The sequence below is a fragment of the Equus quagga genome, chromosome 5 (genome assembly GCF_021613505.1).
Source record: "Equus quagga isolate Etosha38 chromosome 5, UCLA_HA_Equagga_1.0, whole genome shotgun sequence".
NCBI lineage: Eukaryota > Metazoa > Chordata > Mammalia > Perissodactyla > Equidae > Equus > Equus quagga.
The window spans coordinates 4949120-4973012 of NC_060271.1; the positions used below are offsets into that span (position 1 = coordinate 4949120).

The 23893-nt window shown below is 55.8% G+C and overlaps 1 protein-coding gene across 1 annotated transcript in view; it reads right to left on the minus strand.

The window, feature by feature from the left end:
• Positions 1-3958: 3958 nt before the first annotated feature.
• MROH7 (maestro heat like repeat family member 7) overlaps positions 3959-23893 on the minus strand; it is a 51468-nt gene continuing 31533 nt past the window's right edge. Inside the window, exons 12-23 of the mRNA XM_046662568.1 lie at positions 23433-23587; positions 21070-21208; positions 20258-20448; positions 17926-18063; positions 16089-16203; positions 11899-12039; positions 11056-11235; positions 10348-10503; positions 9948-10070; positions 6890-6992; positions 4737-4799; positions 3959-4203 (exon numbers count right to left, since the gene is read on the minus strand). Coding sequence (XP_046518524.1) covers positions 3959-4203; positions 4737-4799; positions 6890-6992; positions 9948-10070; positions 10348-10503; positions 11056-11235; positions 11899-12039; positions 16089-16203; positions 17926-18063; positions 20258-20448; positions 21070-21208; positions 23433-23587 — 1749 coding nt within the window. The remainder of the gene's footprint in view (positions 4204-4736; positions 4800-6889; positions 6993-9947; positions 10071-10347; positions 10504-11055; positions 11236-11898; positions 12040-16088; positions 16204-17925; positions 18064-20257; positions 20449-21069; positions 21209-23432; positions 23588-23893) is intronic.

A 23893-nucleotide genomic window follows, 5' to 3' on the forward strand; every position in this document is an offset into this window, starting at 1 on the left:
TGCCGGGCGAGCTGCCAGGGCTGGTCAGGCGGCGGCGGGAGCCGGGGCGAAAGGTGCACAGCGATGGCGCCGGCGTCCCAGCAAAGGAGGAGCCGGCTCGGCGGGGTGGCGGGAGCAGCGGCCCGGGGGACGGGCGGGCTGGGGCCGGGAGAGGCGAGCGGAAAGCAAGGGCCGGGGTGGTGGCCGCGCGCGACCCTGAGGACGTGGGGCTCGCAGATCGCCCGGGAGCGTTCGGGCCTGGGGGACAGGAGTGCTGTGATCCGACGTGCCTGGTTCTGGGGTCAGCCGGCCCCGACCCCCACCGCTGAGAGGAAGCAAGGTCCCGGGGCCCGTGTGCCTTCCTGCAGCCACTGGGTTACCCAGCAAGTGGCCGTGGGGCCCTGCATTGGGGGCTACAGCCTTGGGGAGCCCACAGTCCGTCCTAGAAGAAAAGACGGGCCGCAGACCAGTCTAAACCGGGCTGGTCACAGTCCCACAGTGGAGGCCCGGAGGAGCGGGTGTTCTCTGGCCGTTCAGAGAGGTTTCACAGAGGAGGGGATGCTGAGCTGACGGCAGAGATGAGGAGGGCCTCTGCAGAGGGACCGGCGGAGGGGTGCTGGGCGTGGGGGGGGGGGGGGGGGGGGGGTAGCCTGTGTGCAGAGAGGCATGGGGGTGTGCACCAGCCCGCATGTTGGGACTGCAGTAGTTAAGAGGGAAGGCCAGCAAGGCCGGTGGGGCCAGAGGGCCTGCCTGCCCCTTGCCCGTTATCTGGGGCCACTGATTAAGGGCACATTTGTCTTAGGGAGGCCGGGTTGCCGCTGAAGGCTTGATGTGGGGAGACTGGGTTAAGAGATTGACAAGGAGGCTGCTGCTGAGCGATTTGAGAGTGAGGGGAAAGACGCCCGACAGTGGAGCTGGCAGGCCTGGTCATCATTTGATATGGGCATGAGGAAGACCGCAGGGCTGAGGGTGACACATGAGGGGCTGTGAGCCCCCCTGGGCCAGGACTCTCTTTTCCCTTCTAACTTGCCCACACCCAGCAGAAAACCTAGTCCAGTGCTCCCTTCCCTCCAAATCCAGACCTCCCCTTCCACACTTCCTCCCCCAGCTGCTCCCAGTCTTGTGCTCCTCTTCCATATCTTTCCCCCGTCTTGAGTAGGGCCTGCAAAACAAGGCCTTTGATTCCAGTTTTTCATCTGATTCCTATAAAACCCTGTGAGCTGAGAACCCATTTTACAGGTGATGACGGGGGAGACTCAGAGCAGGGAAGTGACTTGCCCAGTGCTCTTTGACCCTTCCCACTCAAGCCTGTCGGGGGCCTTAGCCAATAGCTCAGCCTATCAGCCTCTGTTGTGCTACGAGGCCACCGAGACCCGGAATATGGCAGCTGCCGTGTGTCAAGGCCGCCCCAGACCTGGGTTCTGGATGGTGAAAGCAGTGGTGTCTCGGCATGGAGAGGGCTCAGGCCTGGGAGCTGGGAGAGCTCTGGGACCCAGACTTCTGCTGATTCCTGGCGTGACCATGGACAAGGCCCAGCTGTCTTTGAGCCCTCGTCTGTAGAAGGTGGGCAGTGAAGCCAGTCCGCCTTCCCCATAACTCCGTATGGATACTGTAAGATTCAAAGGAGGCACTGCTTGTGAACATTCTTGGCAATGGAAAAGCCTTGTGGAAGAACCATCCCCAGTTCCTACTCTCTCTCAGGCCCAGAATCCCGATGGCCTTGGCCTACCATCTACTGGAGGATGATCGTGTGGTCAGCTCCATGGGCTCCTCATCCCCAGTGGGAGCTCGAATGTAGCTGCTCCTCAGGCTTATGTCTCTTCCCACTCTACACACTTGCCCGGGGGTCTCACCTCACCCCCGGACACAGATGAATCCCCAGTCTGTTTCCGTGTTAGACTCCTCTGCTGAGCTCCACCCCTGTGAGCCAACCACCTGGGGGATGTCTCCATGAGCGTGGCTTGCAAGCCCCTCAAGCTCACCACATCCAGACTGAACTGTCCCTCTCCAAACCCACTCCTGGTCCCGAGGGCCCACTCAGTGGGGACCCTGTTGACCCCAACGTCCACCCAGAAACCTGGGCGCGGTCCTGTTGTCTCTCTCTCTCTCTCCTTCATCCTGACAACCACCAGGTTCTGAAAATTCTGCCTTAATTTCCCCCAGGTCTGGTCACCCTCTTCATCCTGCACTGCAGCCCAGGCCCCTGTTCCTCTCCGAAGACCAGCCAGGTGTCCCTGTCTGTGCTCTTGTCCACCTGCCCCCGACCCCCGCCACTGCCAGCTCTTTCACTCCACTACAGAGTAAGCTCTCTTCCACTCCCTTTTTTCATTCACTCCCTTTTATGCCCCAGAGCCCTCCCTCCTACCCTCTCCCACCACTCTAATGTGTTTTCAGGTTATAAGTGTTGCAAAATGTGAATTCTTTTTGATACACTTTTCTACTCAGCGCTAGGTTTGGTCCCATCCGTGGGGCTGCATGTACCCCACTGCATCTAACTGCTGCCTGGGGCTCCATGGCACCCATCCCCCTATCCCTGAGGAGGCATACTAAGGCTGCCGGCTCTCCCAGGCACCACAAATCACGCTGTGATAGACTTCCTCCTACATGTCTCTTTACAGACCTGTGGGAAGATTTCCCCAAGAGGAGTGCCCACAAGTGGAACTGCTGGGTCATGGGTATGCGTGAACTTAATATGACTGAATAGTGGCAGATTCCTGCCCAGAATGGCTGCACCCCTCAACCCTCCCACCAGCAGTGCCTGGGCGTTCCTGTATCCCCATGAGGAGGGAGCTTTCTAAACAGACATCTGCCCACATCTCTCCCTGCGTAGCACCCCACCATGTCTTCCTGCTGCTCTCTGGATGAGGTTCCCCCTTAACACAGCCTCCAAGGCCATAGAGACCTGGCCCTGGCCCGCCACTCCCCCCCCGGCCCCCGCCCTCACCACTAGGCTCCCTTGCACTTATGTATCTGCCGTTGGGCCTTGGTCCCATGTGCTCCGCTCTGCAGACACGCCCACCACGTGGTCATCTCTCCAAAGCCTCTGGAGGGGGTCTCGTCCCTGGGAAGCCTTCCCTGACGCCCCACCTTCACCTCCTCTGGACTTCACAGCCCCCATGCTTGCCCTGCATCGCCGCGCTGACCTGCTGGGCTCTTGGTGTCTACATGTCTCTGACACTTCCATCTGACCAAAGGTTCTCAACCTAGCACTTTTCACACTTTGGGATGGGTAATTCTTCACCGTGGGGGCTGTCCTGGGCATTGAAGAATGTTTAGAAGCATTTCTGGCTTCTACCCACTAGATGCCAATAGCATCTCCTTCCCCAAGTTGTAACAACAAAAAATGTCTCCAGACATTGCCAGATATTCCCTCAAGGTCGAAAGCAGCCCCGGTTGAGAGCCACTGCATCAGACCATGAGCTGCCCAGGGCCTGGGGCTGGGTCTCGTTCCTGTCTGTGTCTCCGCCACCCAGAGCAGGCCTGGCCCTGGTCAGGTGCTATATAAATGTTGCCCGAATCAGTGGCAGCCAATCTGGGCGAGGACTCGAGGGTGGGATTCAGACCAGGGTTCTGGGATGTGCACGATGTCATGGGGCAGGGGAGTCTCTTCTTTTCCTCCCCCAAAGCCCACCCAAATCATCATCTCCTTTGTTCTTGACTCTCCCTGTCGGGGAGGGGAAACTGAGACATCCAGCAGACTTACTGTGTGACCTTGAGCAAGCTACTTCACCTCTCTGAGCCTCAGCTTCCCCACTCATAACGTGGACAAACAGCCTATATGAGTCTGTAAATGCTGACTGAGTCAACAGTGAAGGCCGTGCTCATCTCACAGGTTTGTCACACAGAGCAATGGCTGCTCCAGACCCCAGGGCATCTCCCACAAAGAAACACTCAGCAGGAAGAGGTAAGCCACATGGCATTTACAGTGAACATGGCTGGGACCGTGGCCACCCTGAGGAGGGCTGGGGGCTTGGGGACATCACTGCTTCAAGGATATCTTCCAGGAGCCCAGTGCCTGCATGATCCAGGAGCGCCGCTGGTGGGAAGTGGGCAGGTTCTCACAGCTAGGGCTCCAGCGGTGGGTGGTGGCCGGGTCACACACCCACGTGTCCCCGTGCGGCAGTGGCCAGGAGTTCCTCCAGCAGCTGGCCAGGATCTGGGCCTGGGCCTGGGCCGCATAGATGCAAACTGATGCTTCTGGATCGTGTCTCAGGTTTTCCAGAGCTGGGTTATGGGGAGGGAAGAGGCCACTTATTAAGACCAGGTCCCCACATGTGTCCCACATCCCCTCCTTTCTTCTCACTTCCATGCCTTGGCTTAGGCACCCTCTGATCATCATCCTCTCATCTCAACTTCCTCCCAGCTCTTCAAATTGTTCACATCTTTCAAAACCTGCCTCCTCCAGGAAGCCTTCTTGGACTGCCCCAGCCTACCTTCAGGCTCCCATCAGCTTCCCCAGTTACAAAATTAACCTGCTCGCTTAAGAGTCTGAACTACTTGCCCTGCACTCAGTGGTTTTTGGTCTTGTTTTCTGAGCCTGTTTCCTGGATTGTGAGCTCCCCAAGGTGGGGCTGTGTGTTCTGTGTTGGTAACCCGACGGTACCTAACGTGTACTCGCCTGGATGAAGACTAGCACAGCTGGGCTGAGCTGGAGTCCCTTGCCCTGGCCCACATCCCTCCCCTTTCCTATTACCCCCTGCGAGCTTCCTCATCCACTGACTGGCTCTGAAACCTCACCAACGCGGGTCATGACTTACTGGCTTTAACTTCGTTCAGACGATCTTCCGTCATTAAGCTCTCCATGCAGGGGACCAGCGACCCTTGGGCATAATCCAAGAGGTAAGTGCCTCCACCTCCTGACTCCGACCCCACCCGTATCCCACCCTGGTACCAGACCTCCTCAGGGAAGCTCTCCCCACCCTCCTCCAGCCCCACAGATAAGGCCCTGGGATAGATTCCACAGGAGTAGTCCTGGAGAGGTGGCAGGTCCAGCAGGCAGGGATGGCACCAAGACAGGCAGGATCTGGGCTGCAGCCCACTCTGACAGTGTGGCCCTATGTGGTCCCTCACCCAGGCTGGCCCTTAACGTCCTCATCTGAGCCTTGGGAAGGTGTGTGTCTGCTGCCCCTTTTGCAGGGAGTCTGAGCAGCAATAACATGAAGGACACTGAGCGCTTTATGGATCTTCCAGGCAAGCGGTTGGCAGGGCCCCTGGAGGGCTGAGACCCAGGTGCTCAGCCACATTGCTCAGCCCTCCCTCCCAGCCGGAGTGCCTGGCTCCCCAAGTACCTGCAGATGCTTGATTAGGCCCAACCTCCCAAAGGCACTTCCCACACTTCTGTGCCTAGCTCGTTCCCTGTTTATCCCTGAATTTTCGGCCTAACATGGTCGCTGCTCCAGGAACTCCTTCCTACTCTACCCCCAAGCTGGGTGAGGCGCCTCTCTGGGTTCCCAGAGCATCTGTGAGTTTCTCTCTATCTGTATATTCTGTGTTGTATTTCACTTGTGATTCTGCATCTCTCCCACCAGACCAGGGGTCTCTTTAACTTAGATCTGCTGGGGGTAAGGGAGTGGCAGGGGCAGTCTCTGAGGATCTTTAAGTCACATTGCACAATTGCATGCGTGTATGCATTTTTCTAGAGAAAATGTTCATAACTTTCTTCAGGGACTCACAAAAGATCCATAACCCAGAAGCGGTTAGGAATCAGTGCACTGCGCTGGGGCGTCTGCAGGCAGACAAGGGTGCTGCTTGGCTTCGTGTCCCCAGCACAGGCCTGGCACATAGAGGACTCCCAGGGTGATAAACACCAGTGTTTTTAGGAGTGGTTAATTTGAAGCAAGATTTAGAGAAATGAGCATCTAGAAAATGATGGCACTCCATGTGAGGAGCCGCCTCTGAGCAGGCCCCACATTCTGGGGGTGCCCCCAGGCCTGGGCATTGCTCCTCTGTCCTGGAACTGAGCACATTAGCAGCTACTCCCTACTTCCTGCAGCATCATCCTGAAGCTTTGTTTCTCTGCTCTGAGCACAGCGGCTGACAGAGAGGAGGACCAACCCATGTTTGCTACACAAACCAGTGAAGGGCACACGGGGGGCTGGAGGAGTGAGAAACTGCCAATGAATCAGGAAAAGGTGCCAAAGGATACACTGCTCTACGAGCTGGGGGCCGGGCGCCCTCCTCTCCAGTCCTCTTGGCAGCAGGGTGCCTGGGCCTTGGTAAAGAGTGTGGTGGTTTGGGGAGAGGAGGGAAGTAGCTGGGAGGAGACACCCAGCATGCTGACAGATGGGCCCTGTGAGTGGGGGGTGGGGGGATCCTGGGGGAGGGGAACGTGCTACTTGTTTTCTCCCTAGAAAGGTGGAGGTTGGGATTGTGGGAAATAAGGAAGGTGATTGACATTGACTGAGCGTCTTGACAGGCCAGGCATCACCTCTTAAAAAATATTCTCATGCAGTCTGTGAAGCCGTTGAGCCCCATCTTACAGATGAGGAAACTGTGGCTCAGTGGGAGTAAATCACTCAGTTGGGGTCACACAGGAAGGCGGTCATGTCACTGAGATTGCACTTTGCCACTCGGCCCCTCCTGCCGCAGTCAGTGGCAGGCTCCTGCTAGGCCTGGACCCATGCCATAGACCTGGGGGCGCGGGGCAGCACTTCTGCTGCATACAGTTGCCAAGGTTGTGCCCTGCACAAGGACTCCGGGCTAAATCCAGCCTGTGGCCCACTTCCCAAGCTATGATCTTAGAGGAGGGAAGACTTTCTGATCTGTACCATGGCCATCTGCTGGCCAAGCCTTCACCCAGGGGGAGGCATCCACCCAGTGCTGGAAGGGCCGGCAGCTTCCTTCCAAGGGGAGGAAACACCCTGGAGAGCAGGCAGCCCTGGCACAGGGCCTGCTGTGCGAGGCAGGTTACCTATGAACATGATGGAGGACTTCCGCAGGGAGGCCCGGGGGCTCCTGGCATACTCCAGGCTCTGGCTGAGGAACATGAAGGCGCTGTCTCGGTGGGTACTCACCTGGGACAGACAGAAACCCTGGGAGTGCCGTGCCCTCAAAGGGACTAGCCTCCCCTCCCGAGTCCTGGCCCCTTGCCTCTGAAACATCTCTGCTCCCCAACCGAGCCTCTGCCCCAGCTCCCCAGAGGCCAGCCTCATCTTCTCTTAGCTGATTACAGCAATAGCTTCAGTGGGCTTTCTGCCTTCGGTGTCTCCTCTTCCAAACCACCCCCTACTGCAGCTAGAGGGAAAGTTCTAAATCCCAGCCAGAGGGGAGAGTGGACATAGCATGAGGAGGACATGATGGATAAGAAGACAGGTTGGACCAGGGTGAAGGATTCAAGTTACAGACCAGTGGCAATAAACTGGAGAGTTAGGAGGGTCTTAAAAACCCCTAAAAGCCAGACAGGAATAGAGCTTACTTGTACATTAGAAAATAGGAAGCCAGCATTCATTCTTGATATGGCAATGACAAAGCAATGTTTTGGGCAAAATAGTCTGACTGTGGTGTTCAGGATGAGTTTGATCAAGTAGAAATCAGAGGGCAGCCATCCCACTAAAAGGCTATTAAAGGAGATGAGGAAAAATCTGATCTGATCACTCCCCTCTCGACCACCCCTGCAAGTCAGGGAGTCAACTCCTGGGCCTGGCACACAAAGCCTTCATGTTCATGTCCCTTCTCAGCCTCAGCTCCCACCACTGCCCCCACCTGCCATGCACACTATGCTCCAGATTCAGGATGCAGCCCAGCTCTCCCCAGATCTGTGCCTGGTACAAGCGATTGCTCCTGACTGGAGTGCCCCTCCCTCTCTTCCTCATCTGATGAATTCCCTCTCATCCTTTGAGGCTGAGCTCCTCCTCCCTGAAGATTTCCACAACCCTCAGGCAGAGCTGATCCCACCACCCTTGATGTTTCTGCAACACGTTGCACAGCCTGTCATGGCATATGTGACGTTGTGCTGTAATTATTTATACCCATCTCCCCCATTGGATCTGGAGCTCCCCCAAGAGAAGGGGCCCTCTCACTCAGCTCAGAGTCCTCAGCACCCTAGACGGAGCTTGGCGTGGCAAAGGTGCCCAGAAATTGTTGGGTGATTAACAGAATGAATGAATGAAGAGGTCACCAACCCCTTCTTAAAGCTAAGGCTACCAGTTGACCTTCATATAAGCAACGCTGTTCACACCTGGAGAGCAAAGAAGAATCCAGAGGGGTCTAATGCAGAGGTCACAAGCCTGCAGCCCACGAGCCACAAGTTGCCAGCAGAACAGTGGCCAGCAAGTGTTTTAAACAAGCTAAATTGGTTGCTAAGTAACGTCTTATAAATATCTGAGTTTCTAGCTTCTCCTGTGAAACCAGACGACCTGGCAAGAGGGGCCTGCACGGTGAGCTGGAGCACTCCACTCGTGCTTTCGACAGGGCCTGAGCCCTCCAGGTTGCCAGGGGCCCCACCACTTCCGTGCCACTCATGATCATCGTCTGCCCAGACACCGGTCACTGTAGGTGTCTGCTGGCCAAACACTTCCTCCAGGCCTCTTTTTCCATCTGTTAAATGATGGTAATGATAAGATCCTGGATCGCAGAGGTTTGAGCATTATTGATAGTGGCAGTGTCAAGACCTTCTCTCAATCCTAGCAACAATCTGTTACTTGGTATGTTTTGGTTAGCCTGATGTGGGGGATGCTGGCATGCCCCTTCAGATATAAAGGATTTATTCCCCCAGCTGTGCAGATTGCCTCAGCTGGAGAGGACTGCTGGCCCAAGGCTACGCCCCTTTCCAGGGTGCCTGGCATCCAATGACCGGTGGACACAGGTGTAAAGAGCTGAGCCCTGGCCCTGGTGTTGGCACTCTCACCGTAGTCTTGGCTGGACCTCCCCTGAAGCTGCGTTGCAACTCAACTTGTCCCCCTGCCACTCATGCCCCCTCCCCTCCCCCAATAGGAGTTGATCCCAAGGGCGCTCCCTCATAAACGTCCTGCGTGATAATCTCTGACCCGGAGTCTGGAACCAGGCCCATGACAAGAGGGAGGGCAGATGGGACGAGAGGACAAGCTTCCCAAATGCCATGCAGGGGGCCTGGGCTGTACTGCTGCGCAGTGTGTCACCATGTGTCTGTGGCTCACTCCTACGTCAGGATGTTCCCGGGGGTTACCTAGAAAGGGGGTGCTGTGGCTAAATAAGTTTGGGAAACCAGGAATTAGGCAACCATGGCACCTTTCCTCAGCACAGAACATCTCAGCGCCTTCAACACGCTGGTGTCATGGCACACCTCCAGGAGGAAGACGGCGACACAGTATTTCCCAAACCTGTTTGTCTTGGAACTCCCTTGCTCCCCTGTGGGCAGATCTCATAGCACTGGTGTCGCAGAGAATATACACGGGGAATGACTGCTGTGGAAAAGGGAGCCAAAGATGGCCTTCGAGCAGGAAGATCATATAGACACACTTGTGTTTTAACAAGACCACTCTGGTGCCCTGAGTGGGGAATGGATTGGAAGGGACGAGATTAAAGACTGGGAAACCCACTGGATGGCTGGACCCGTGGCCCAGTTGAGAGACATCCATGACCTGATGGGCAATGACAGTGGGGATGGGAAGGGAAAAACATATTCAGAGTTATTTAGGATATTTAAGGTTGATCAAGTGTGGACAGTGAGGGAAATGCAATGTCTAGGATGATTCTAGGTTTCAGCTTTGGGGATCTAGAGGAACAGAGCAGAGTTGACACAGGGAGGCTGTCAGTTCAGAAGAGAAATGAAGTGCCTGTGGTCAGCCAGGGCAGATGCCCAGTAAGCCAATGGAGAGGGAACCCTAGATGGGGAGAAGTCAGAGACGGAGATGGATATTCAGAAGTGACCACCTGTAGGTGGGAGTGGAGTCACCAGTCAGGATGCTGTGTGAAAAGAAGGAAGACAAGGGAAAGGAGTGCCCACCCCCAACGTGCTCATAAGGAGCCACTGTTGTCTGGGAAGCACTCACAAGGTACTTGCAAATTTTGGCCACCGTCTGCTGCTGGCTGTCCCAGGGCTTCTGGTTATAAGCTCTTTTTGGCAATTCCCAAGCCATGAAGCAAGAACAGCGGAACAGGGTCTTCACACATTTCTGGGGACAACAGCAGGAGAACACTAGAGCTGAGGAATTCCAGGACAGCCGGACGTATTCCAGAAAGAAACTGAGTGAAACTGGGTTTTGGAAAATCAATTCCTAGGTGAAATGTACAAGGGAAGTTGGCTGTTTGGAGAGGAGTCCTGACATGGGTGCCCTGGGGAAACGGCCATGGCTGGACGTAAATGACTGCCGACTACGGATGTTACTGATTCTGATTTGGTTTCCACAAAGGGAGGTGCACCCACAGAGCTCGGAACCCATGTGCACTCACCTGGGCCACCTTGGTGTTGCCCTCTTGCATGGTCAGCAGCAGGGGCACCAAGGTGCTGATCAGCTGCTCCTCCAAGGCCGGGGTGCGAGGCGACCGCAGCTTCTGGATCATCTTGCCGTACAGGCTGATGCAGGAGGAGCGCACCTCCTCTCGCGACTGGGGCAGAACCCGGAGGCTCAGGTGTGCTCCCTCCTCCAGGAGGTACCTGGGCCTCTGTGCCCCACCTGGAAGCACCACAGCCTCCCTTCCACTCATTCTGAGGAGCCCTCCAGGCACAAGAGGCACCCAGTGAAGCTGCTCTGGGGCCAGTGCCCCCCTCACTGGAACCTAGATCCTAGCTCTGCCCACTCTTCCCAGCCAGGACCCCCACTAACTTACCATCAAGTGGAAAAATGCCCCCTCTGCTGGGACCAATCAAAAAACTGTGCCCCCTCTAGGTGGACCAATGGAAAGGAAGTCACCTTCCCTGGGAGCCTTGATTACAGAAGAAGAGCCCCTCTGTGAGAACCAGTTAGAAAAAGAACTTTCTCTGGGGGAACCAACTACAGAAAGACCAGCTGGAATGAGGTGCCCCTCCTCTGGGCTGACCGGGCCCTGCCCAGGTCCCAGCGGGGTGTGGGAGCTACTGCAGCCCCCAGGGTAGTACGGAACCTCCCTGCATGTGCAGCCCCCCAATCCGTCCCACCCCCACCCTGCGGGCGTCCTTACATCACTGAAGTGTGGCAGCAGGACCTGCAGCATCTCCACATAGACCGAGCTGTCCATCAGCTTCCGGTCCTGCGCCTTGAGGATGGTCTTGAGGTTGTGGACTGCCTCCACCACCAGCAGCCCCTCCATGCTCTTCAGGCCCTTCACCATGGCGGGCAGGAGGGCCTGCACCTTGGCAGCCTGTCGGGTAGGAACATTGGGATGGGGACTCCCACCTGGGCTAACAGGCGGGAGACCCAGCCTCTGATTCACTGAGATGAATGAGGAGAAGCAAGTCCCACTGCCAGGCCTTTGCTGTGCCATCCCACCTGCCTGCAGTGCCCTCGCTCAAGCCCTTGCTGTCCCGGGAGCCCTCGCTGACTCCTCCTGGCCCGATACCCGAGTCTCTGTTGTGAACTCCCTTCCTCCCACTGGGTGGATGATACCCTGCATTGTTAGCTAGTTTTCTGAGTCCACATCCTGTCCCTGCGTCCTGGCCACATCATGAGCTGCAACAGTGCCTGGCAGAGAAAAACAAAGCACTTCTTACAGTGCTAATGAGACACCAACAACCTGGCCTCAGTTTTCTAATCTGTAAAATAGGAGTAATTCCTGCCATCCCCAACTCCTCGTACATACACTGCCTTTAGGCTCGTTGTGAAAAATCTGGATTAGAAACTATCTCAAAAAGAATGAAGTATATAGGGAATTATTAATTCATTTTACAGATGGGGCAACTGAGGCAGGGGCAGAAATGAGCTCCGATTCTAGCCACTAGGATCTGAAAGTCGGTGATGGCCAAGCTTCATCCTTCCGCCAGCCAGGGGTGGCGCTGGGCCGGGCTCTCTTCCACCCTCCACTCACCTTCTCAGACCTGCGGGCCAGGATGACCAGGCCTCGGATGGACAGCACCTTCATGATGGGGTCCTGGTGGCTCAGGCCTTCTGCCATCCGCCCCAGAGAGTACTCCTCAGGGATCCGCCGCACCTGCTCCATCTGGAGGAGCTGAAGAAGGAACGGGGATTACTCGCTGGGCTCAGGGCCGGGGCAGCCCCCCGTGTTCCCCGCACCCTGGAAGTGCCCGAGGATGACCAGCGATGAGTGTGGGGCCCGAACGACTGCTGTCTGGTCAGTGCTATCCAACGCGAGCTACATGCATACATTTAAATTTTCTAGCAGCCACATTGAAAAAGTAAAAAGAAATAGGTGAAATGAATAATACATCTTATTTAACCCAATATATCCAAAATATTATCATTTCAACATGTAATCAATATAAAAATTATTGATATATTTTGTACTCTTTTAAAAAAAAAATTTGTACCAAATCTGAAACCTGGTGTGAATTTTATGCTTACGACACATTTCGAGTCAGACTGCTGCATTTCAAGGGCTGAACAGGCCCTGGGCGGCTCATGGCTATCGTGCTGGACAGCGTGGGTCTAGTCAGTCCATGCCCCTGGCTTCTTGTCTCCACCTGGCCTCGGTGCTGGGACCCTGAGCCCTGTCCTCTCTGCCCCGCTGCCCACTCTCCTTGGCGAGCACCCGCTCTCAGGATCTTACCTGCTTCCTTACACAAATGACTCCCAAGCCTCCGTCTCCAGTCCCAGCCCTGTCCAGAGCTCCCTGGACACCTCCACCCGACGTCCATCAGCACCTCATGGCAAAGCCGAATGTGCCACTCTCTAGCTCAGAGCCCCTGGGGCCCCCACTGCCTGTTGCCATCGGCCCTGCTTGATTGCCTCTGGGCCTCATTCACACCATGCCCACCCTCCAGCCCACTATCTTACCACCAGCCTGCTTCTCCCCAAGCTGCCTCACCTAGGCTGACTGCCCCCTTCTCTGGGCCCCTGGGAGCCCTGAACATGGAAACCTTCGTGCCCCCATCTGCTTTTGCATGTCCCACAGGGGGCTTCCTTGAGGACACAAACAGCCATTCCTCCTTGGGTCCCTGTCAGCGAACACAAGCTCTGGTGCGGAGTATGTGCTTAGGGAATGCTTGTTGCACAAATCATGAAATTTGGTTCCTTTTCTCCTTAGAATTGCCCTTCCTCCTGTGTCCCCCATTGCAGGGTTAGCACCACCAGCCCCCCTTGTCCCCGCCCCAAACCTGGCATCAGCCCCATCTCCCTCCTCTCCCTCCCTGCCCTCCCCACCGGCTGCAGCCACCCCGCCTTCCATTCCTGCCTAGTCGTCCTCGTAAACGTTTCTCCCATCTGTTCCCTTGCCTTCATCCACTATGACTTTCGAGACCATGTGTCTGTATGATGAGACGAGAGAGCTAGGGAGATGGGGCAGGATGGGAGTGGGGGCCAGGAAAGGCTCCCTCCACCCACCCAGGTGACGGAAACTCAGCCTGCTGTGCACCAGGTTCTGAACAGGGCACCAGAGACACAGAAAGGAGTAATGATAATGGTAATAGCAACACAACTGACTCGCAGAGAGCACTTCCTCTGTGCCAGGCATGGTCCTAAGTGCTTCACGTGAACTCAATTAATCCTCCTCAAAACCCTAGGAGGCGGGCATTTCACAGGTAGGCTCAGTGACTCGCCCAAGGTCACGCAGCTCCCTTGAGGAGTTCACCGCCATTGGGAGAAGCAAGCACACACACAGACCATCACAGCAGAGGGGACTGGGGAGCCTGCGGGGTGAGGGGTCATCTGAGGCTATGTCAAAGCATCCCTATGAATGTGGTGGCCTGGCTCTGGCCAGGAGCAGGCCACCTCCTCTGAGGAGTGCGAGAATGACTGGACCTGGTAAGGACCCTGGCCCCAGGGAGGGAGGGCCACTGCTCAGGGTCCAGGGCAATGTTGTGGACGGTTAAGCCTAGAGTCCCTGGCCTTGTGGTGGACGTGGGAGCACCCCTGAGGTCTGGCACCGTCCACCCTCCACCCCTCCCCCAGAATCCGTGTGGCAGCCACTGACAGACTGAGAGGGCAGCGCCTGTCCCTCGAGGCTGACGAGGAAAGAGGAGCCAGGCAGGCAGAGCTGGTCTGAATCCCTCTGGACTCCCGGAGCTCTGTGACCTTGAAAAATGCCCTTTCCTCACCGAAACGCGAGCATCTCGAGCCTCACAGGCCCTCTGTGCAGCTGCGCCGTGCAGACAGCGTGCAGCATGAATGAGGTCAGCGCAGCGCTGGGCACATCGCGGACCCTTGAGAAGTGGCACCTTCCCTTCCCTCCCCAGAGCTGGCGGAACCCGGGACACTGACCCTGACCCAGGCTTGTCCTCCTGAAGGGGACACATTCTGCTGGTGCCTGGAGAGCCAGGCCAAGTGTTCCTCCAGGTGCCTGCTCATCCGCTCAGCCCCCCTCCTGGACCTCTCAGGGCTGGGTGTGAGGATGCCACACAAACATGACGTGGCTCCCACTCCCTGACTCACAGTCCAGCTGGAATCACAGAAAAGACACAAGAAGTGCCTGGGACGCCGTGCTGCCTCCTGTCCATCTGGCCAAGCTTACTTACCTGCCAAGGCCCAGCCCAAATGGCATCTCCTCCAGGAAGCCTTCCTTAACCTTCCACTATCCAAGCAGACAGTGAGCCTCCTGCCTCTGAGCCCCACTGTACAGCCCCGGGTGCTAGCCCGGACCCCATGCATGACAGTCGGCAGGCCACAGGAGGCAGGCAAGGGTGGTGGTGAAGAGGGCATGTTTTACAAGTCCATGGACAGATGAATGGAGAAACAAAATTGGTATATATGCACCAAAGAAGGTGATTCAGCCTTCAAAGAATGAAATTCTGACCCTGCTACAAGATGGGTGAAACTTGAGGTCATTGTGCTAAGTGAAATAAGCCAGACACAAAAGAACAAACATGGTACGGTTCCACTCATCCGAGGCGCCCAGAACAGGCAGATCCGTGGAGACAGAAAGCAGGGTGGTGGGGCCAGGGCCTGGGCGGGGGTGGGGGGAGTTGCTGTTAAGTGGATGCAGAGTTTCACTTTGGGAAGGAAGATGAAAAAGTTCTAAAGATGCATGGTGGCAATGGCTGCACAACGACGTCAATGTACTTGACGCCACTGAACGGCACGCTTAAAAATTAAAACGGTAACTTTTATGTTATATATATTTTGCCACGATTTTTAAAAAAACTTAAAAAAGAGAGAGAGAATGGGTTTCAGAGCCCAGATATCTGGGTTTGAATCCTGGATCTGCTGCTTACGAGCTGCGTGGCCTTGGGAAAGTTACCCAGATATGTGCCTCAGTTTCCACCTCTAAAATAGGGGACGGAGTAGCGTCTCTGCCGTAGGATCATCGTGAGGGAGGAAGGAATCAATGTGCCTGAAGCTCTCAGTACATGCCCGGAAGACAGTGATGGTACCTATTGTCATTGGTGAGTCTCCTCGTCTGGGTCTGACCCCACCAACTTTCTCCTGGCTCATCTCTCCCCAGCACTGCCCACCCCCGAGTAACCCCCACTCCCGACTCCCTCAGCTTAGATGTCACTTCCTCCAGGAAGCCCTCCCTGATCCCCCTGCTCAAGTATTCTCCCACTACAGCCTGGACTGCCCCCATCATAGCACGAGTCACCCTATGGCACCCCACGTTATAATTGGGATATCCTCTGTCTCCCCTGCCACACCAAGAATCCCTTGAAGGCAGAGGGGAGTCAAATTCATATTTGTGTCTCCAATCTCGTATCTCCAATCCAGTGCCTGGCACACAGTGGTGCCCAGCAAAGGTTGATGGGTGCCTGGGGCACTGGGGGAATCTGGGAGGAGCAGAACAGGGTGCAGAGGTGGAGAGAGGAGGAGAGAAGGAGGGAGGGAGACCCATGAGGTCTTCATACTCAAGAGGAATCATGCTCGGCAAAGACTGTAAACCATTAAGTGCTGTTTGCACAGGACAGACGACCAGTAATGTGAACAGAGGCCATGCTCAGGGAAGGCTGGCGAGGAGTAATGTGAACTGAGGCCATGCTCAGGGAAGGCTGGCGAGGAGTAATGTGAACTGAGGCCATGCTCAGGGAAGGCTGGCGAGGAGTAATGTGAACTGAGGCCATGCTCAGGGAAGGCTGGCGAGGAGCGCCCACCCCCGCCCAGCCCCATCGGTACCTCCACGAAGAAGGCAGTGGCGGTGATCTTGTGCTTCTCGTCGCCTCGCTCCAGGAGCGGGATGAGCAGGTAGAGGATGCGACACAGCTCCTGGCAGGAGTAGTGCACCATGGCCCTGGGGGGAGGGGCAGGCCCCTTAGGCTCTCCAGCCCTGGGGGCACCTGCTGGGTGGGGGTCTGGCCGTGACACTCCAAACTCCAGGCAATCCAGGGTCACCTGGGTTCCTGCATTCCCAGGATTTCCCACCTGGACAGGATCTCAGAGGACATCCAGTTTAACTGCTTTGTTTTATAGAAGGGGAAACTGAGGCCCAGAGTAGGAAAGCAACTTGTCCGAAAGCACAGAGCAAATCAGTGAGTGAGACAGGCTTAAGACCCCTGACCACACAGGACCACTTCGGGAGGAAGCGCCAGGGGCCAGGCAGCCACCGCCACTTTCACGTCGTTAGTGCATTTGATACCCCCATCGCCCTTCGAGGCAGACTGCCATTATTATCCCATTTCCTAGATGAGGAAACAGAGGCTCAGACCGTGAACTGCCCGAGGTCACAGAGCTGGACCCCTGTCCCAGGGCTCCCCACCCTAGCTGCCTCATTCTTTCCACTAAGCCAGAGTGTTGGCCCTGGGCCAGCAGCATCAGCATCACCTGGGAACTTGCTAGAAATGCACATTCTTGGGCCCCATCCAGATGGACTGAACCAGAAACTCTGTTGGCGGACCCAGCAGCGTTTGAACAAGCCCCGTGGATAATTCTGATGCTCTCTCAAGGCTGAGGACCACCGCACCACATTCCATCAATTGGTGAATCCAGGGAAGTGTGGCAGCCATGCAGAGTCTGGAATAAGGCAGCCTGGTTCAAATTCTGGTTCGACCACTAGCTGTGTGACTTCGGGCAAGTCACTTGACTTCTCTGGGCCTCAGTTCCTCATGAGTGACACTGGGATAACCATAGTGCCACCTCACAGGTCATGGTGAGGATTACATGGAATAATCCACATACATACAGCGCTCTGCACAGTGCCCAGAGCATAGTAAGTGCTCCACAGATGTCATATCCTGAGGGCCCTGGGAGAGCCCCGTCCTGGGCACGCTGGTGCAGGGCTAAGAGCAGGCTGTGCCCACAGGAGTCACATCACCGGAGTCAGGGCGCCCCTCCCGACCCCGTGGGAGGCTGTGTGTGGCTGCAGGGAAGAGGCCCGGTCTGGGTCAGCAGGTCGTTTCCCAGCTTTGCCACTTCCTGGCCGTGTGGCCTTCACAGCTGTCCCTCTCTGGACCTTGGCATCCTCCTCTGCAAAATGTGCCTGAGTGATCCCTGTTCCATGTCACCATGACCCTAGTGGAAGCTGGCCTGTGTGGAGTCTGCCACGTGCCAGGGGCTGTTCAAAGTACTTCATTTCACTCTCACCCCAAACCTCCGAGGTGGGTCCTATCATTATTTCCATACTATTGAAAGGAAAACTAAGACACAGAGAGGGGAGGTAACTTGCCCCGGCTCACACAGCTGGGAAGTAGCAAGCTGGAATTCCCCAAAGCCACCCTCTTAACTACTCAGCTATCCCACCATCTCTGTATTCGTGTGGGAACTAAAGTCACAGTGCGGGGAGACAGGTGCTCTGCAATTGCCAGGTGCTGGTGTAGCCACAGCTGGCCTCCGCAGAGCCGTGCCATCTCTCACAGTGGGTGACCGTCCACCTGCCAAGGTCGACAATACTCCCCCGGGTGTAGAGGAAGAGATGGACTGAGTGAAGGCCCTGGCCCAGAGAGATGCAGACCCCAGCTGTCTGCGGATGCCGAGGTCTCTACCCGCCCTCTGGCCTGCCGGGCGGTCCCCGCCTCACCTTGCCAGCAGGGACACTCCGCGGTGGTGGTTCTCTGCCTGCACCATGAGCTCCCAGCCGCCCTGGTCCTCCAGGAAGGTGGCCTCATACGAGCAGCCCATCTTCAGCAGCAGGGTTTTCACCACTTTGACTACCCAGCTGCCAAGACAAGGGGGCTAAGACCTCATGTCACACACAGGGCCTCCCTCCCGCGGGGCCTCTCCCACCGTGGGCTCCCATGTGGCCAGACGAGCTTGTCTCCGCCATGTTTATTGTTAGATAGTCAGGGTCAGTGGATCCACAAAAGGTGGCTCTGAAAATAATGACTAGCTTTGAGAACGAGAGCGCCAACAGAAGCCACGCTCCCCTCCCTCGGGGACAGGGCTCCCGAGCCTCCCTTCCCGGAGTGCGGGCCGGAGGGGCCTCCAGCCCCAGTCCTGTCACACTCTGGCCCTCAGCTTCCCCACAGCTGGGCGGTGCCCTGCGGGACCGTCCTCTCTGCTCACTGGGACAGTCTCCTGTCCAGGTCCGAGTCCTCCACCCCCTCAGACACTGAAGGGGTGACTCCAGACCTGGAGGCACAGCAGAAGCCCCCGGGGACGTAGACCACCTGTGGACTGACCGCTGGGCCTCAGGCCTTTGTGCTTCTGCAGCTCCCGGTGAGCCAAGAAGCCCCGCCGTGAGGTAGCAGGCGGGCACGGCCATGTGTACACATCCCACTGTGCACCTGGCCCAGCCTAGGTCCTCACAGACGTGACAAACTCACACACACAAACCTCCATTAAAGTAGACCCGACAACGTGTGAAATGAAGTTTACAGTTAAACAAAGCTTTCCAGAAACCTAGACACTAACTTTAAGAGATTATGACACACCTGACCCCTCACCCCTTTCATAAGCAAGGCATCTAAGCTGCCCCGCGGTCCCATTAGTTTACCAAAGTACAGAGCACTAAGCGACAGAGCCAGGACTCAACCCGACACACTCTCACTTCAAGCCCGGCTGCTCCACTGCCTGCTCTTTGCTCTCAAAGCACACTTTCTGAGCGTAACACACTAGAGGCCAAGAAGGAAAAGACCAAGAAACTTGACTACATAAAAAGTGTAAAATTTCTGAATGGTAAAAGACCATAAAGTAGTTGCATGTTAAGTGACAAGCTGGAATACAAATGACAAACAGTTAATTTCCTTAATATATAAAGAGTCCTTACAAATTAATAGGAAAAGATTCCAACAGTCCTACTTAAAATTGGGCAAAGAACAGTTTGCTCACAGAAAAGGAAACACAAATAGCATTTAAACCTCAACCTCACTCATAATAAGAGAAACGCAAACTAAAATTACAGCAAAATACCATTTTTTCCAACTTTTAGATTGGCAAAGATAAAAATGTTTCATGATGCCTTGTGCTGGCCAAGGCGTGGGGAAATGAACACTCATACACTACTGGAGGTGGTGCCCTCTATGGGTAGGTGCTTTAGGAGGTCTTCCTTTTCCCTTCCATCACTCAAAGGTCAAGAACTTTTTCCAACACATATTCCTGATCCACCTCAATATATAAACACAGAACCCTTTGATGCACGCATTCCACTCTCCGGATTTCATCGCACATATCCAATCGCACGTGTGCATAAAGACACATGAACAAGCAAACGCCCCACAGCATTGTTTGTAATCGCAAAGGGCTGCAAAGCACCTCAGTCAAGAGGATCCTGGTTAAATAAATGATAGTACATTGGAATTCTATACACAGGAATATTATGCAGCTGTTATTAAAAATACAAGGCAGCTCTATATGTAGAGATCTCTGAGATACAGACTATGATAAAAGAAAAACGTGTCACTGTGCGAGGTACACTGTCATCAGTGTGAAAATCTAGAATGTAAGCACATGTGCTTATGGCTGCATAAACCACCTCTGCAAGGGCATGAATGAACCGGTAATTTGGGGCAGATAACTGGGGTAAAGAGAGGAAAGAAGGAGGCTCATTTTCAACGTCTTTTGAGATTTTTGTCACGTGCATAAATTACCTATTCCGGTTAGTAGTTAAAAATAAAGTGGTTGGGCCCTGGATACAAACCCAATACACTAAGATCTCTGGGGAGGAGGAAGCAAGATGGAAGCGTGAGCTCCCCAGGGAGGCCTGGTCTTCCCTGTGGTCCAGCCCGGAGCAGAGGCCGACACACACGGCAGTGCTCAGAAATGGTCTCGAACAAATTATCAGCTCTCGTGAAAGTGTGCTTCTGTTTTCTCTTCTAATCCCAATGCTAATTTCTGTGGTTCCATTGCCCTAGAGGCTTTGGGAAGGCCCTTGCTGGGTGGCCCTCCCCCTGCCAGGGACAGCAGGAGCATACCGCACAGGCACGAAGATAGAGGGCTGTGCGTCCTTCTTGGCGTCCTTGCGGGAAGCCACGTGGCCGGGCAGGTTGAGGCCGATGTGGTAATGGACCTGAATGAGCAGGGCCAGGAGCAGCTGCGGGTAGATGCGCCTCACGCGGCCCACGCAGCTGTTGACGGACAGGAGCTCACACAGGCCGCTGGCTGCCTGGGGGTGGAAGGCAGGCTGGTGAGATGTCCTGGCCCATCATCCCAGTACCCCTGGCAGGCGCCTGGACTGCTTCTCTAGGAGGCTGGACCTGGATTTTTGCTCGTCTCTGGCCGAGCCTGGGAAAGCCCAGATCCCTCACCAGCACCACTCCCTGATTCCCGGCTCTCTGGGAGAGCCCCGCCCCAGAACGATAACAGCAACCAGCCTCTCCCATGCTGACACAGCCCTGGAAGAATCGTGGTGGAGGGATCCCCTCCCACATTTGTGAGGTAGAGTCTGGATCCCACTGGCAGTTGGGGACACAAGCTCAGAGGAGTGAAGGGACTTGCCCAAGGTCACCCAGCCCCTTGGGACAGAGCTGGGACTTGAACCCAGGTTTTCAGATATGGACTGTGGCGCGCCCTGCCTCGTCCTCGTTCCTAACATGGCACAGTTATCTGCCCCAAATAACCCAGGCCGCTGCTGTCACCTTCCGTTGCAGGACTGTTATCGCCCAGTGGACCACAAACAAGAGCCCAAGACAGACTGCCCAAGGCCACAGCTGTTTGTGCAGAGTGGGCACGAGAAGCTGGGTGTGCCGAGCCCAGCGGGCAGGGAGGCCGTGATGGGGGTCCTCACCGCCAGGGGCACAATGGAGGCCCGGCCCTTCTTGGTGACAGGCTTCTCCTTCAGGCTGGTCAGGAGCAGGTCCAGGAGGTCGCGGACATCACAGCTGGGTTTGCGCAGGATCAGCTGCCTCCACATCTCTGCTCCATTGCTGGGAGGTCAGGTGGGCATGGTTAGGGGGACCAGGGCCATGGGACCCACCCTGCCTCCCAGCGGTTTGAGGCAGGAGAACGGAAGATGCCATCGAAGTGGCATCCATGGGCACACCAGCAAAGAATGGTCCAGGAAACACTCCCAAAGAGGTAAGGGGCTAACAATCACTGAAAACCCTGTTTCCCAGGTGTCATGCCAGGTGCTTCCTATACCATTTATTACTTCAGCAAATACTGAGCATCTTCTGTACACCAGGCACTAGGCAAATCTCGGGGCATACAGACGTGAACAAGATGTCCAAGACGTTCAAGGTCACTGGATCCTCACAACGCCCCTCAAGGTGGGTTGTTATTCCCATTTTACAGATGCAGAGTTGAGGCTCAGAGAGGTGAAATCATCAGTCCGAGACCACACAGCTAGTGAGCTGCTGTCAAGAAGTGATCAGATCTGTTGCCTCCAGAGCCTGTGCTCATTCCTCTACGCCAAGGAGCCCTTTGAGGCTGGATCCTGCATTTGTCACATAATATCATGGAGTGCCCGCTCCTGTCCCTTAGAAGGCAGTGCGCCAGGCAGGGGAAAGCGTCTATGCCAGCAAGCCTGCAGGCACTCCTTTCGTGGGGGGTTGACAGCACTGACAGACCAGTGACTAACGGGTTAACAATACCCTTTTCCCCTTCTGCATGAGGTTTGAACCTTCCGTTAACTTTCCGGCTCTGTTCCCCTGGAAACCTGATAAAGATAGTATGTCAACTATGTTGCTAAGCAACAGTGCTTATGGTAAAAATGACCCAATTGGTAAATTGCATCTGGGCTGGGAGGAACCATAAATTAACTAAAAGAACCGGTGGGGACACTGCAGCATTGAGCTTCCCAGGCTGCGGCCACTTCTGTCACCGGGTTTGTCCCTGTGGGGACCCTGGAAGCAACATCTATAGTTATTGTGAGAGACACTAGTTCCCGTAAGACCTGAGCCACGTCGGCCATGGCAGCCGCTGCACGCCCCCAGGGTCTCAGCCCCTCGTTCTGGGAGGCCCAGAACCCGACTCTTGGACTCAGGGCCAAGACAGGTGAGGAGAGTGAGGCATCCAGGGCACAAACTTCAGAAGGCTGCCGCGCTCAGGCTCCCGCAGGAGCAGGCTGGCACTGAGAGCGAGGCCCTCACATTTCGCGCCAGCTCTGTCTGGCTGCTGCTGGCCTCCCGCAAAGAAGAGCCTGGCACTGTCCTGTCCTACGCCCTGAGCCACCCTGACGCCAGCATGGCCCCCTCTGGTGAGTCTGAACGTTTAGGGGCTCCATGAAGAAAACCCCATGGTGGACACTGCAGCCAGAAAGGGTTAAAGTTTTCCAGGTGAGAGGACGGGATGTCCCTCTGGCCCCCGCCATCCCGACTGATCCCCTTGGCTTCTGTGAACGACACCAGCTGTGCTTGCTAGAAGCGTGCCCCATTTTCACGGCTCTGCACGATACTTTTGCATCCGCTTTCAACCCTCCTAAGGTGTGGCTCACACACTCACTGCCTTGTTTTATTCATTCAGAGGTGTGGGAGTGTTTCTTGGTCTGGGAGGCTGGAGCAGTCGGGCTGCTCCCTCCTGCCCATGAGCTCACCGCCTGGCTACAGTCCCTCTGCTCATCAGACCACGAGCTCTCTGAAGGCTGAGAGCATGGAGCACCATCCCAGGCCCAGGCAGGCACTCAGCACAGCGGGCTGCATTACTTGTCACACCATCCATCTGGGGTGGGAATGCAGAGATTATTTCTTCCTTTTGCCTATGGGGCATAACTGAAGCCCAGAGAGGGCAAGCAATGAGAGGCAAGCACACAGCGGTCAGAGGCAGAGTCAGGGCCAACACTCAGGCCTGCTTTCTATGGCATCATTACAGAGCTCTGGGCTTGGAGTTGGTCAGGTCTGGGTTTAGGTCCTCGTTCTGTTGCTTGCTCATGGGTGCCTAGGGCAAGAAACTTCCCCGAGCCTCAGTTTCTTCATCTGTAGAATGGGATTGTTTTCATTGTTGCACTAATGAAAGAATGTATTAATGCTCAGCACTGATGCCGGCAGTGCTCGGGAAGTGCTTAATGATCGTCATAAGGACCACGGATCACAGAAGAGAGGCCACCTGAGAGGGCAAGGGGCTTCTCTGGGTAGAAGGAGGGGCTCCCAGCCCAGGATGGGGGCTGCTTCAACCCTCTGAGATGTGGCAGCTGGGACCCCGCTCACTTGGTACCTGTCCAGTGGGAGGGGACACATGAGCAGGGCCACGACGACCTCAGTCATGAAGGAGCTGGCCAGGAGAGAGATGGGCAGCAGGGCCACCTCACGGGCCCGTGGCTCCTGGATATGGCTCAGCTGCACGTAGATGGCCTGCATGATCTCTGGGATCTGGGGCACAGTTGGGGTGTGAGCAGTCAGAGGGCCAATGGAAGAAGGCAAGGGGGGATGTGGGGAGAGGGAGACGGAGAAGGAAGGAATGGGTGACAGGGTAGCGTGCGGGCGGGAGGGGAGAGAGGGCAGAGGAGGGTGCACGGGAGAGACATGGGGAGATAGAGGCTGGCAGAGGCCTGCTCCTTCCCTGGGCATGAGCCGATCTGTCTTGGCCACCCTTCTCCCTCCCCGTCCAGCCAGTTGAGTTCTCAGCCACCACTACCCCTAACCCACCCTAGTGCTTAGGGTTCCTGTACCCTCACC